This window comes from Eleginops maclovinus, chromosome 4 (assembly GCF_036324505.1).
Source record: "Eleginops maclovinus isolate JMC-PN-2008 ecotype Puerto Natales chromosome 4, JC_Emac_rtc_rv5, whole genome shotgun sequence".
Taxonomy (NCBI): Eukaryota; Metazoa; Chordata; class Actinopteri; order Perciformes; family Eleginopidae; genus Eleginops; species Eleginops maclovinus.
In genome coordinates this window covers 13,657,484-13,671,124 of record NC_086352.1, presented here as the reverse complement: position 1 = coordinate 13,671,124, position 13,641 = coordinate 13,657,484, and the positions used below count along the sequence as shown (strand labels likewise).

The 13,641-nt window shown below is 38.2% G+C and overlaps 1 protein-coding gene across 1 annotated transcript in view; it reads left to right on the top strand.

The window, feature by feature from the left end:
- The window catches only part of tspan15 (tetraspanin 15), a 33,432-nt gene extending 20,122 nt beyond the window's left edge, over nt 1–13,310 (top strand). Inside the window, exons 5-8 of the mRNA XM_063881085.1 lie at nt 6,268–6,384; nt 8,950–9,000; nt 9,277–9,393; nt 10,003–13,310. Coding sequence (XP_063737155.1) covers nt 6,268–6,384; nt 8,950–9,000; nt 9,277–9,393; nt 10,003–10,167 — 450 coding nt within the window. The 3' untranslated portion in view covers nt 10,168–13,310. The remainder of the gene's footprint in view (nt 1–6,267; nt 6,385–8,949; nt 9,001–9,276; nt 9,394–10,002) is intronic.
- Nucleotides 13,311–13,641: the final 331 nt, after the last annotated feature.

Sequence of the window (13,641 nt, the reverse complement as noted above, 5' to 3'; positions counted from 1 at the left end):
GTTGTGTATTGTAATACTGAATCAGAATATGCTGTTGGAATACATCTTAAAGCCTGTAGTTCCTAAATGTTAAGAAAACCAATGGAAATCAGCAAAGCAGAGCAGGTGTAAACACTTTTTGTTTATTCCTCACACTCAATGCATACCTAACCAACTGTGATGTTCACTGTCCAAAGCCCACCTGTTAGCGTTTTGATTCAGTTTTAAATTGATGTTGCTCTAAATTGTTGCGGGGGTTTATCAACAGGAAATGAAAAGAAAACTGATCCTCGAGGCCAAAACACTTATGTATGAATTAGTGGCAGGTCATATTGTATGCTGTATAAAGTTAATTTCAATCTGACCTTTTATATCCAATCTCTAATGGGAAAGTGACAGTCATTCCACCAGGATTGGCTGCATGTGACTTCAACACTATTGCAAGAAGCTCAACAGAGGGAATTGAAGTAACTCTAGACAAACACCCACCAAGCCCAAATATATAAGAGTCAATTTTTTATCAGAATTTACCCTGAAGTTACAATGTCTAGTGTTGTTACATGCATTGCATCAGGAAGAAATATATTGCAGCAGTACAAACAGCAAAGCCATTTGGTCTCTTCGACAGACACTGACTCAATTTGCCCAGCGCTGTGTGTTTGTTACTGTGACAAAAATGTGATCATGCATATTTATAGGTTCATTTGGGATTCATCACAGGTGGCATTTAGCCAAAGCAGGGCAAAGCAATTGTAATCAAACACACATTTCAGTATTAGAAACTCAATGTGTATTACATTTTAATGCATATCAAAACAAGTAGTTTGTGTATGTGAATTTTATGATAAAATATCTACAGAAAAAGCGTCAACAGTAAACAGAAGACAGTACAATAACAATTCAATACATCCTTACCTTAATCATTACTTTTTCAGCAGAAAGTATTTTTATTTTAGGAGTTTATTTAGTCCCATGTCGATGTTTTGGATTTCATGCTGTTTCTTTCTGGACAGAAGCAAATCGTTTATTTATTATCAGTATACAGGCAGTGACTACTCCCATTAAAAACCTGTTTTGGAGTTAATCTCTTAAGCCCAAGTGACACTCATACGCTGCACATAAACTATTCCATTATTGCTATATAACTGTCAATTCATTTACTAATAAAAGAAAGGTCAGTGGTGGGAATGGAGTAAAGTCTGTCAAACAACAAATTGTTTATAAAGAGCCAGATAAAAACATACACAATGTATGGAGAGAAACCCAACTAAATATGAGAAGTGTGCTGTTAGTTTGTGAAGGTAAATGTTTCCCTCTGAAAAAATCCCAGATCAGTGACTCTGTTGTCTGTTGTCTGACACCTGGCTTCATGTAATTAGCCCTGCTGGGGATTGGTCAAAGTGTGCCGATCCATCAGAGGGGACAGCTTAACATTGGGAGGAACACGGTACGATAGATTATTTTGTCTGGTTGTATTACTGTAGCTCCAATGTTGTTGCCCCTCTTTCCTTCACAGAGATAAAATGATACATCATTATCTTCCATTTAAGCCCCATTGTGAGAAAGACTTATTGTTATTATGTGACATTAGTAGTTCGTCAGTTTGTGGCATTACAAGGGCTTTACCTCATTGGTAACATGACAATCCCCGTCCTGAAGCATTAGTCTGTTAGACATCACTACACTTCAAAGGTCAAATTACAATGTACAAGGCAAGGTGAAAATAGAGGTGTTATATTTTTGAGTTTCTTTCTTTCTGTATTTGTTATCAGTGTGGGTGTGCTTCAGAAGTAACATCCTTCTTTGGCGGTACAGCTACTGGTATCTCAAACCCTTGCGTGCTGGGGGTAGTGTCCGCTGTTGAAGAACATTTTTTGACAAAACAGTTTATCTTTAATATGCTGTTTTTAAGACATTGGCATGACAATACAAAAGCACAAATGTCAATATTTTGTGTGTATTGTTTCAGTCAACAGATCTATGTGGGGTTTTCGGGTACTGAATAATATATCAGTGTGATGAGGACTAAGCTGATCATATGTGGGAAGCAACTCCTGTCAGGGGCAATACAAAGGAAATATGTAGGGGGGGAAAGAAGATGAAAATGAGTGCAGGATTTTAACATGATATGATAAAGCTTGACAAAAATAATGTGTTGTCTATAGTTCAGGTTGATTGAAATAGAATAAATTCTGTGTATGTTTCATGTTTTTCCGACAGAGTAACACATGACTCCAAGTTTACCAGTTGATTAACCATGCCATCTGTGTCACTGTGTTCACAAATGCCAGAAATATTTGTTCTTTCTTTGCCATATCTATTTTGGCATGCCATCTAGTCCACATAACGGCTCTTTTTATTACATGCTGGTCTTTGCTCGTGCACTCAGACCCTTAGAAGCTTCTTTCTTTTTTTTGTTTGTTTTTCTTTTAACAGGGACAGTGCACATTAATCAACATTTCTGTAAATGGGCCAGAGTTATCCAAGAGGCTACTTTTCATCTGACATGAACATTTCAACACAAGTAAATCCTTTTTTTAGTAAATGGCTTTTTTTGTGCTTTCTCTGATGCTCTAAAAAACAAACAGCATGCTCTATAAAGATCTTTGTCACCCGAATCAGCAATTACCTGCATTGTGTCTGTATTCAATTGGTCGAGTGACATTCAACCAGTTGATCAATATGTTTGAGACTAATTTGTTTTCTGCTAGGTTACAGTCCCGTTGCTTCCTTTTCTGCTGTCACTCTAATTGCTATGGAATGGTAGAGGCATGACATTTGGCTAGATGATGGATAAGGGTTTGTAAGTGCTCACCACCATGTACCGCATCAGGTGATTACAGGTACAATGTGCACAATGTTGTTCAATGGAGGCCATTACAAATTGACAGGAACATATGTTTAAGAGTCATATGAATAGATGTTATGATATTCTTTAAATAAGATCCACTGTTAAACCGGCTGTTTCTCAAAGTCGGCACAGATATTACAAACAGATGGCAGTTTATACTGTAGCTCACAAGGGTTCAAATTCACAGCAGGCACGTTTGTACAATAAAGACAACAGCTTGGTACCGACTTAATGGGCATTTCACTCTGACTATGGGTTTTGACCAACATACTGTAAGTCACCAACATTCAAACACACTGGGTAATCATTCATGTTAATTTAGAGGAAGTAATGCCCCCATGCTGATGCCCTTCACTCTACATGTAGGATTAGCACAGCGAGTGATCCTTGTGTTTGCATCCTGTTGGTGTATGTTGGTTTATTTTACTCTATACGTTTTTGGCTTTGCTTTAGTGTTTTTGGTGAGTTTAATCGAAAAAAGACAGTTCCCAACATACATCCAGAGAGGATTTGGTTCTCGTTAAAGTACTTTTTTGGAAAATAAAATCACATGATGTTAAATTGTAGTGTAGCTTTTACATTGCGACCCTAATCACGCATGAAAGATCTGTCACACTGTTGCTGTATGGATGGCATGGTATAATGACGGCAGGAAGCAGGGGCTGACTTCTGTCTTGCGGCTACACTTTGAGCAGTCAGCCGGTCAATTAGCTGTTCAGTTAGTCAGATAGTGAACAGACGGTCATCAGTCAGTAAAGCAGATAGCAACATAATTAGTACATCTGCAAATACTTCTTACTCAGAAACTCGACTGTCTCAGGGCTGTTTCCCAGTGATTCCCCTCTGAAGATGTTGACATACTGTATATCAGAAAGTTACTTTACAGTTTCTTCTCTCATCTTCCCATTGACGTATTGGTGCGACAGGTGTTTTGAGAGACTTCAAGTTTGTCCTGTGAGGACACAAATTCCCCTGATCTGCCTGTTCTTAGCTCTGACACCCTCTCTGGAGTATAGGTTGACGACAGGGACCTCCAGAGTTCTTGGTCCTTTGATTTCTTTTCTATCTGATGGTGCAAAGGTGTTTCCCAAAAATCTGTACTTTCAGAAGTACCAACCAAATTGCGTTGGTATTACAGAGAGCGTATCTGTCTGAGAGTGGAGCAGCTCAGCGGTGTGTGTGTGCAGAGAAGAATTGAGCGGAATAGAGCATCCCTGCAGCTTGTGAAGTCACAAGCGGAGAGGAGAGTTGAAAATGTGGTTACATTTTTAGAAATGCAAGCTGCAGTATTTGTATTGCAAAATGAAGTGCTGACCAGAGCAACATGTCTCACAGGTGCTTCCTCCGAGATATCCTGGTGTTTGTCTTACGTTTTTACCCTGGTGACAGGCTGACAGGTTGGATGTTGTAGAGAGGGGAGAGGGAATTTAATTTTTTTAGTGTTTAAAAGGTTTGAAGTGCATCACCCTGTGATTTACAATATTGAAAATGAGTTTGAACTTACTTTGGCAACTGAAATTACAGTTTTGTCCTGACAGATAAAGTACAGAAAGGTTACTGTTAACAAATTCCATGTTCTGTTATCCATTCCAATGTGAATGGTACCCAACCCTAGACAGGCTTATGTTATCTCTCTTTCATCTCTCATAAGGGTTTCTTGTCAAAGGTTGTTTGATGTCCTTCGTGTGTGGGTTCAATCAATCTCAATCTTCTTCTTCCAATTTCCTCCACTGTGTGTAATTGTCGTGTCCACAGATTGTTCATCTTGTCTGTCGATGGCTATTAAGAATCTTTGCTTGGCAGTTGTTGTTAAAGGTTTGCACTTTACAAATGTCTTTGTCCTGTCTGAACTGAACTCCATTTCAATCATTTACCCAAAGTCAGAATGTACTGCAGGATTTTTTTATTACATTTTGCTATACAGTCGCACCGACTAAGCTCTTAACACATTGTGCAGCTAGAATTATTTTTGGACTACCCTACACTTGTAGACTTTAATTGAATCATGATTGCTTTGCCTTCCTGTGAACCTCGCGCAGGGTCCTGACCTGGTGCTAGTTAAAAAGCGCTTGTATCAAGTCAGGCCAACTTTCTGGCACACTGGCAAAATGTCAACATACTGATGATCCCTTTTTTATATATTAATTAATTCATCCTTTCTCCATATCACTTGTCTTGTCCTCTCTTACTGTCTGACCTTTTGTCCTTTTTTGTTCTCTCCTTGAATATCTTTCTGGATCCCAAATGAAATATTTTACAATATGGCTACAAAGTCAAGATAATTATGTTGCTTTGATGTAATTTAGTAGAGTGCTATCAGTTTGGGCAGTACATTCCCTTAAATGGTGCACTGTTGCATGTTGATCGTGTGTGTGTGTGTGTGTGTGTGTGTGTGTGTGTGTGTGTGTGTGTGTGTGTGTGTGTGTGTGTGTGTGTGTGTGTGTGTGTGTGTGTGTGTGTGTGTGTGTGTGTGTGTGTGTGTGTGTGTGTGTGTGTGTGTGTGTGTGTGTGTGTGTGTGTGTGTTAATTGTTAGGTTTTTTTTCATGCTGCTGTTGCTCATCATTGCGCACCTGTAGGTAATCACAGTGGTTATCTTATGTAACTGACATGGGGAGTCTCTGGTTAACAGGTGGAGGGAGCTTGAAACTTGGGAGCCACACTGTTTTGCAACCGTGTGTGTGCGTTTGTCATTGTTTGGAGTGGCATGTTTGTTGTACAATTTCCAGTACAATGGTTATTAAATGAACATTACATAAGACTACATTATCGTGGTTTCCTGCAGGCTGGTTTGAACAGCCTTCATACCACATAACCTTCAGTTAATCTGAAACTGAAGGTTACGAAGATTTTTAAGCAGTGATTTAGTCAGCAAAGGCCTTTTAGAAGGAGCATGTCAAAGTTATTAACTCCTTTTGCTTTTTGTACTCGTTTTTTGGATGACCTTTGTGTTTGAGTCGATTGACTTTTGAAGTTTTTGTAGGTATGGTTATGAAGTGTGAAATCCCAGTATCGTGACAACACTAATTATGATATCAGGAAAACTGTATCATAATTTTGTCACTTATTGTATTGTCATCATTACATTTATTTTAACCATATTGCCCAGCTGTGCCAGCACCTGTACACTGCATTTGGCAAAGTTATAGAGACACACACACACACACACACACCCCTGTAATTACATGCAAATTGTTGTAAGAGTATGATGGCTCTTTTAATCTGAAATTGCTACTGTTATTATACCAGCACAGGAGAAAAATGTTGCTTATCAAATTGTTAAATGTATTTGTATCTCTCTTTCATACCTGCCTCCCTTCTCCCCATCTCCTCCTCACACATCCTCTTCTCTCCTCTCTTGATCTGTCTTTTGTCTTTCCTTCTCCTTCCAATTTGTGCACTTGCCTCTTCACCGCCATCTTTCTTTTCTGTCTGGCAGTTTAAGTGTTGCGGAGGTCAGGAGTACACAGACTGGTCGGTCAACATGTACCACGACTGCGATGCACCGGGTCCGTTGGCCTGTGGAGTTCCTTATACCTGCTGCATTACTACTAAGGTAGGTATTGCTATGACAATTAATGTGAGTATTATCATACTGTAAACTCGGCTCCACCTGCTTATTGTTGTTAATATTACAATAATTTCTGCCCCTACTTTCTGAAACCAGAGCCCAGTCTGCTCTGATTGGTTAGCTGGCTGACTCTGTGTGATTGGTCAACAGCTTAGAGATGTCCCATCCCTTAGCCTATCACGTATAATGTATTGGAGAGCTAGCCAATAGAAGCACAAGGGTTACGGACATAACACACTACAATTAAGGGAAACCCCCCCCCCCCAAAAAAAAAAGAATTGGGCCCCTTTAATATGAAATGTGTTTCTCAATATAACATAGACAGCTTTTCAGGGACAAATAATGTTTATTGTATTTAAATTATGAAATGGACAACCTAGAACAAGCACAGTCACATAGAAAATGAGACATATCAGCTTGAGGTTGAAGCAGGAGTTCTCACTGTTCTGAGGCCTTCCTTGATGCTAGCATGGTGTTGATAGTCGTACAGGAAAAACACACACCTTTACCATTATAATTCCACATTAAATTGTCAAGTTGTCCACTGAAATAGCGAGCTTTAGCTAATGGCACGATCATTTATGACTCAGCATTTTTACTACCACTTGCAATGTGCCACTAGTTGCTATGCAACAGGTAGCTTTTTTATAAGGTCTTATTCCGTTAGGGGTGTGAGGTAGCTGAGTTGTGTAATGGCAACAATATGTGATGAAATTGGAATGTGTACTGTCACAATCAGGGGCCACACAAAATGTCTCTGAAGACTGCAAAGAAGCTAACATTCATCACACTTCTGCTACAACTAGTATAATACGTTCTACTGTCGAGCTAACTGTTGACGTTAGGGTTGCATTGTGGGTAATGCAACAGGTTCTGATAAGGAAGAAGAAAAGAGGATATCCTTTGATCTGCTGCATAAAAATGTATCATTTTCTAACCCTCTTTAACAACTCAGAGAAATGCAATGGGGGAAAAAGGCGCAGCTGTCTAAAAATAACTAAGTTAAATACAATCTTTATGTATATTCAATACTAGAATCATCATGCTAGCTCCGGGGGTCAGTGTTCAATACTTACTTTATATAAAGTGCTTTGAAAAAGCAAACATTTCATCATGCGTGGCTCTAATTATAAAATATGTATTTATAATGGCACTGTAGAGCCATAAACCCTCAGTTTCAGTTTGTACATGCGTGTCATTATAGTAATAGCTGATATGTTTAAAATATATCCTATATATATATATATATATATCAGCCTTATGATGGTGATTAAGCCTTTTTCATGCTAGACACACACAGTCAGGCGAAGCATACCCACACAATAACATGTACTTGCTTCCAGGTAATTTATACACCCACACTCTGTACTACCTACTGTACACAGAGTTTACAGGGAAATACATTTTAGTCAGACTGGCAGGCACGTAATGAACTTGATGTACTAATGTTTTCAAAATATAAAACAAATTTACAGCAAATAAAATGTGTAGAAAAAAGGGCAGTTTGAATAAATGAATACTTTTTATATATATTTTAAATATGGAAGCTCAAAGTTATAAGGGACATGTTTGCATGCAGTACATGTACTTTAGTTCTCTCTCTCACTCACACACACACACACACACACACACACACACACACACACACTCGCATAAGGAAGCCATAGAAGGAAGTTGTCTCAAAGTTAATGTTTTTTTTGTTTTCACGCCTGAAATAAGGTAAAGTTTGAGAAAATGTCACATGTTGTTCTTCCGTTGTCAGTTAAAACTCCCACTGAATTCAAAGGGTGTGTGTGTGTGTGTGTGTGTGTGTGTGTGTGTGTGTGTGTGTGTGTGTGTGTGTGTGTGTGTGTGTGTGTGTGTGTGTGTGTGTGTGTGTGTGTGTGTGTGTGTGTGTGTGTGTGTGTGTGTGTGTGTGTGTGTGTGTGTGTGTGTGTGTGTGTGTGTGTGTGTGTGTATCATAAATAGGTGTTGAACAGTGGCTATATATGTCTACTATGAGGCTATCGGCGCCAATAAATGTCCCCACACTGAACACTAGTCCACTTTTTAAGTCCTGCAACAGTTTAGTAGTTTGTTTACAACCGCAGCCGTTTGCTTCCAACGTTGCCATTTGTGCTTCAACAACCCAGTGCTGATCATCTTACTAATAAAGATGTGTAAGTATCATAAGCTGATGTTTGGCACAAAGCTTATTTTCTGTATTAATACACTGGGGGAAAAAATCACAATTGGCATTTTGTTGATGGAACCAGGGCAATGCTAACTTCTGTGTTGACATCACTTTAGTAAAGATCAACAATCAACGGTATTGTGGGCAGCGTTTGCTCAATATCACACACAGTTTCTCTGGTGATGTCTTGTGCAATTTTATGGTCCAGGACTGTCATCAGTGTGTGCATGAGAGGGCCAGTTACGGTGTTTGTCGAGATCAATTTTGACAAAAACATTGCCTCCTGTTTCTGCTGTTGATTCTGCTGTTCTGTCTCCCACATTTTATTTCATCATCCTAACTTCATCTCTTCTCTCTGCTCCTCCTTTCCCCTCCAGCCTAATGAAGTGGCGAATACTTTGTGTGGGTACCAGGTGTTGAAAAAAGAGGTAAGGCGTCAAAGGCTGATTACTGATCTAAGAAATGCAGGTCCTCTATTTCAGTTTTAGTTTTTGTGTAAGTTGTTTTTTTAATAAGGTGTTGCTGTGTATTTAAATGACTACAGTGACTTTAGTGATTACTGAATTGACTTTGTCATTTTCAGTTATTGTGATACAGGAAATGGTTATTTTGAAATGTAAGATCATTAAGTCCTGATATCAATTTATATGCTGCAGGTTTTAGTTAAATTCCGAAACCTGTAACAAGCTATTTGTGTCCCGCAGCGTTTGGTTTTGACTGACATCATCCATGTCCGAGGCTGCACAAATGCCTTCTTCATCTGGCTCATGGACAACTATAAGATTATGGCTGGATTGCTATTAGGGATCCTAGTGCCTCAGGTAAACACACGTGCGCACACACACACACACACACACACACACACACACACACACACACACACACACACACACACACACACACACACACACACACACATGCCACAAACTATCCCTTAAGGCAGTTTTGTATGTGTTGCTCAGCACAATTTTCGGGGAGGTTATTTTGTCCCCCTGAAGAAAAATGACAAATTTTATGAGATTTTATCAAAAAAGTCAACTTTCAGTAAAATATCTTTCAAGTTTTTCTAGATCAATGATTCTGAAATAAATAACATTACCCGGCTTTAAGAAACATAACTTTTTATTAGGAAGGTTTTATTACAAGAGTGTCTATGTTTGTAATGAAATGTAAGGCATTCGGTTATGTTCCAAAAAACTGAGTGGCGACTGAAGTCATACAAAAGCAATGCGGTAATTCTAATATTTTGATCATGTATGATATTATATTCAGGGATAATTTATTTTTGATACTCGTGTCTGGAGTGAGAGGTATAAGGACACGTATAAAGAACCAAGTAAGGGAATCAATGAGACATTTAAGAGAAATGAGGAGCTCACATGTTGACCCCCTTCTCTACACTCAGCTTCCGTCTGTCTTTCTGTCTCCAGTTCTTTGGTGTGATAGTCAGCTGGCTGTACATCACTCGTGTTGAAGACTCCATCAGTGAGTATGGTCACTACATGGACCTACGGGACTCAAGCGCAAATGAAAGATCCGCAAAGAGTCAGGGCCGCATGGCTAAGTGGTTCAAGTGTATGCCAGAGATTGACTGATGGAGAATGAAAACAAAAGCAGCAAATGGACTCCAGCCAACACCAACAGTTGGTTAAGTGACTCCAGTGGATCCAGATGCTGCTGCAGCCACAGTGTGAGCCTGCACCGAACTGCAGAATTACTACATGCTCACTTCAGACAATGCAGTTGATGTTTTGCTTTTTGGTCAGAAGGAAATGGGATTTTTTTTTTCTGCATGTATCTTACAGTTAAAATGTTCACAGGGCCCACTCTGGTGTGAATTATTAATAACTGTGTTAACATTCAGAGTACTAATGCATGTGTAGGGCCTAAGAGCTCATTCATTCATAAGTGCTTTTAGCTGCATTGGGCCCAGGAGAGTCTCAGGGATAATCACAGACAAACAGCACATCCACTTTTGCTTCTAGTCTTATAATATGACATGAAATAAGTTGGTTCATTTCCAACACACAATCACAATATTCAGCCCTGACTTTATTCTTACTGTTATACCAGTGTGTTGTTGTTATGAATAAAGTAATTGCTAGGCTCCTTTTTTATACAACCACATGTGAAGCGGCTCCTATCATCTAACCACTACTTTGTTTACTGGAAATACTTTGAGCTTGAAAATGAATGATGTTGAAATTTTCGCCTGTAGAATAAGTGTGTATACAGTACCCTGCAGTATTTACTGAACCTTTATGATGTGTTCAGCAAAACAAGCGTCGTTTATAGTGCTGACATTTTGTCCATCAAAGCCTTTAATTCCTCAAACTATATTTCCATTTAATCTTGAGTTCTCTATCTGGTGTTGTAGGAAAATGAAAAATATGTTAATTTAAAATGTGATTATTATCTCAGGGTTACTGTTAGGTAAAGCAACCCTTTCTGCTACTGTTTGAATCTATGTACGACCATTTTTTAATAGCAAATCAATCTGTCTTATACTTTATCAACACAAAACACACTTTTTAAGGATTAGGTCGCATAATGTTCACACAGAACTTACTTCAAGTTATAACACCGTGTGAATAGAAGAACATATTTATGTGTCAAGTCCTGTGCCTTTTACGCCCTGTATCCACGAGACCATCTACTTGCTCATTTTTACCTTATTACTCAAAATTGTACGTTTTTTATTGTTGCCACTGAACATAACCCAGGTGGCAATTGTGCTTGAATTGAGCAGAAATTATTGGCAGTTTACCGTAGTTTCTAGAACAAGGTTTCTAAAATGACTTTATAATATCCTACAACATAAAATCAATTGTGGATTTCAGATTTACACATGTGACTTTTTAAGAAGTTAGGTTTAAGTAAATTGATTTGATTTAAAATGTCCCTTTCATTTGTCTTTTTGACTTCACCAATCTTCTTACTTTACATGTTCATCGCTGCTGAAACATGTTTACCAAGGTTCACCTGTTAGCCTTGTCTGCGCAAGAGGGTATAATACAGCTTCCCAAATATCAAATAAACCATATGAATTGAAGAGCAAATTAGATTTTAAAAATGACAAACATGTTGAATTGAGAGTTTCAGTTCACACATTAGTTGAATGTAACTTGTGAAGCTATTGGCTAGTGGGTTGAAAGACATGTAGGTCTGTTTAATCAATTAGTTGAGGGTTTATTTAATATGTAAAACATTTACTGCCTAAATCTTTCAGGTTTTTTGACACGTGTCAACTCACAGGAATACCCTTAGATTAAACATGTGGTAACGTACAACATATGGTTAAACAGCAGAAAAGTTAAAAATACAGAATTATTTTATAACTAAAAATGGATTGAACCAGTTATGATTCAAATAAAAAAATGTTATAGCCTTTTTGTGATTAACTACTCAACTGTACAAGACTTAACCAAAGAAAGTCCATGTAGGCCTTTAACATGAACCGCATGAAAGATGTTTTCTTAACTTGTTCCGTGTCATGAATAATATCTCAGTGATTGTATCGACTGCCTTTCTGTAAATGTCTTTGCTATAGTCTACAATCACTTACACATTAAAGTACCAATGTTATCTCTTTTAAACAATAAAAAGTAGCACAGATGTATATCCTTTTAGTTTCCTTGCTGTTTGAACATTAAGCGCACTGCCCCTAGGACTTTATGCAATGTACTGTGTGTAAATCATGTGCTGTATACAAGTGCATACACTCAGTATGTGGGGGCCTCACAGGAAGTTGCATCATCTGTTTTTAAAAGACTTGTTCAAAACTACATTTATTAAAAGAAGAATATGTCAGGTTGTTTTGCCTGGTTGAAGGGTTTGTGATTTCTGTTGTTTATCTTTGAGAGGAATGAAGCACCGATTAATGTCTTCCTGTGAAGGGATATTTGGGGGTTAAGGGACTGTTAAATAAATAACGTCTGTATACAGTATCACACTGTGCATGTTTTAGAGCAGGCTTCACCCTGAGTCACATTCACTGTCTGAATCTTTCATGCTAAAGTGTGCTAGTTTGTTCGTGAAAGGTATGCATATAATATAAATGAGGACATCATACTTCTACTTATATATATACACCAAGCATATTAGTTTTATAATGAGTGGCATTAAGTTTCCAGTGTTACAAATTCTATCTATTGCTTGGATGTTAACAAACAAACATAATTTTATACAAAAACGTATCCCCTCAAATGTACACAATGCACAATGAAGGAGAAATACCATCCTGGGTGATACAAATGTTTGAAACAAATCAGGTTGCCCATTTGATCTGTCAATTGAATTTTAGCTTATTCCAAATGAGATATTTCCAGAAATATAACATACCAATACCATGCAGAATCTATGCTTTTCATGCACAGAAATCATCTGTCATCCCAGCATTGCTAACTGTTTGGACTAAACCAACTTCGTGTGTTATGACGGCCAGGTTATTATCTTTTGGCAGAACCTGGGAGAATTTTGCATCTGTGTTGTCGATGTTGTATTTTTATTTATTTTTTGTTCTATTGCACGTCTGGTTTATCCTGTGAGAGGGATCCCTCCTATGTCGCTCTCCCCAATACTTTTTCCCCCAGTAATTGTGGGGTTTCTTGTGATTTTTTCCGTTGTATGAGGTGAGGGTCTAAGAACAGAGGGTGTTGTGCTGTACTCACTGTCAAGCCTCCTGAGACATATCTGTAATTGGTGATATTGGGCTACAAATAAAACTTGGATTGATTAATTGATTGTGAAGAGTGAAATCTGGTGACATGTACACAGAGAGCTTTGGTGTTGGCTATTGAATTATTTTTCTTCCTCCTAATCCTGCTGCTGTGAAGAATTCCTGGTGGATTGGACCTTTTAATATTTTACTACTACTGCTACGACAGAGAAGAAAAATATTTCCTACATCCACACGAGGGAAGAATTTGTTTGTGAATTGTCTGTGAGGAGTAGTCATGTTGCTCTGCTCCATCGACACAGCTTAAAATAACTTGTTTTGTTTCCACCTGCTCTTATTCTCTCTGCTCCACAACCAGAGAACATTTATTTGTATTATTCATACCCTAAGT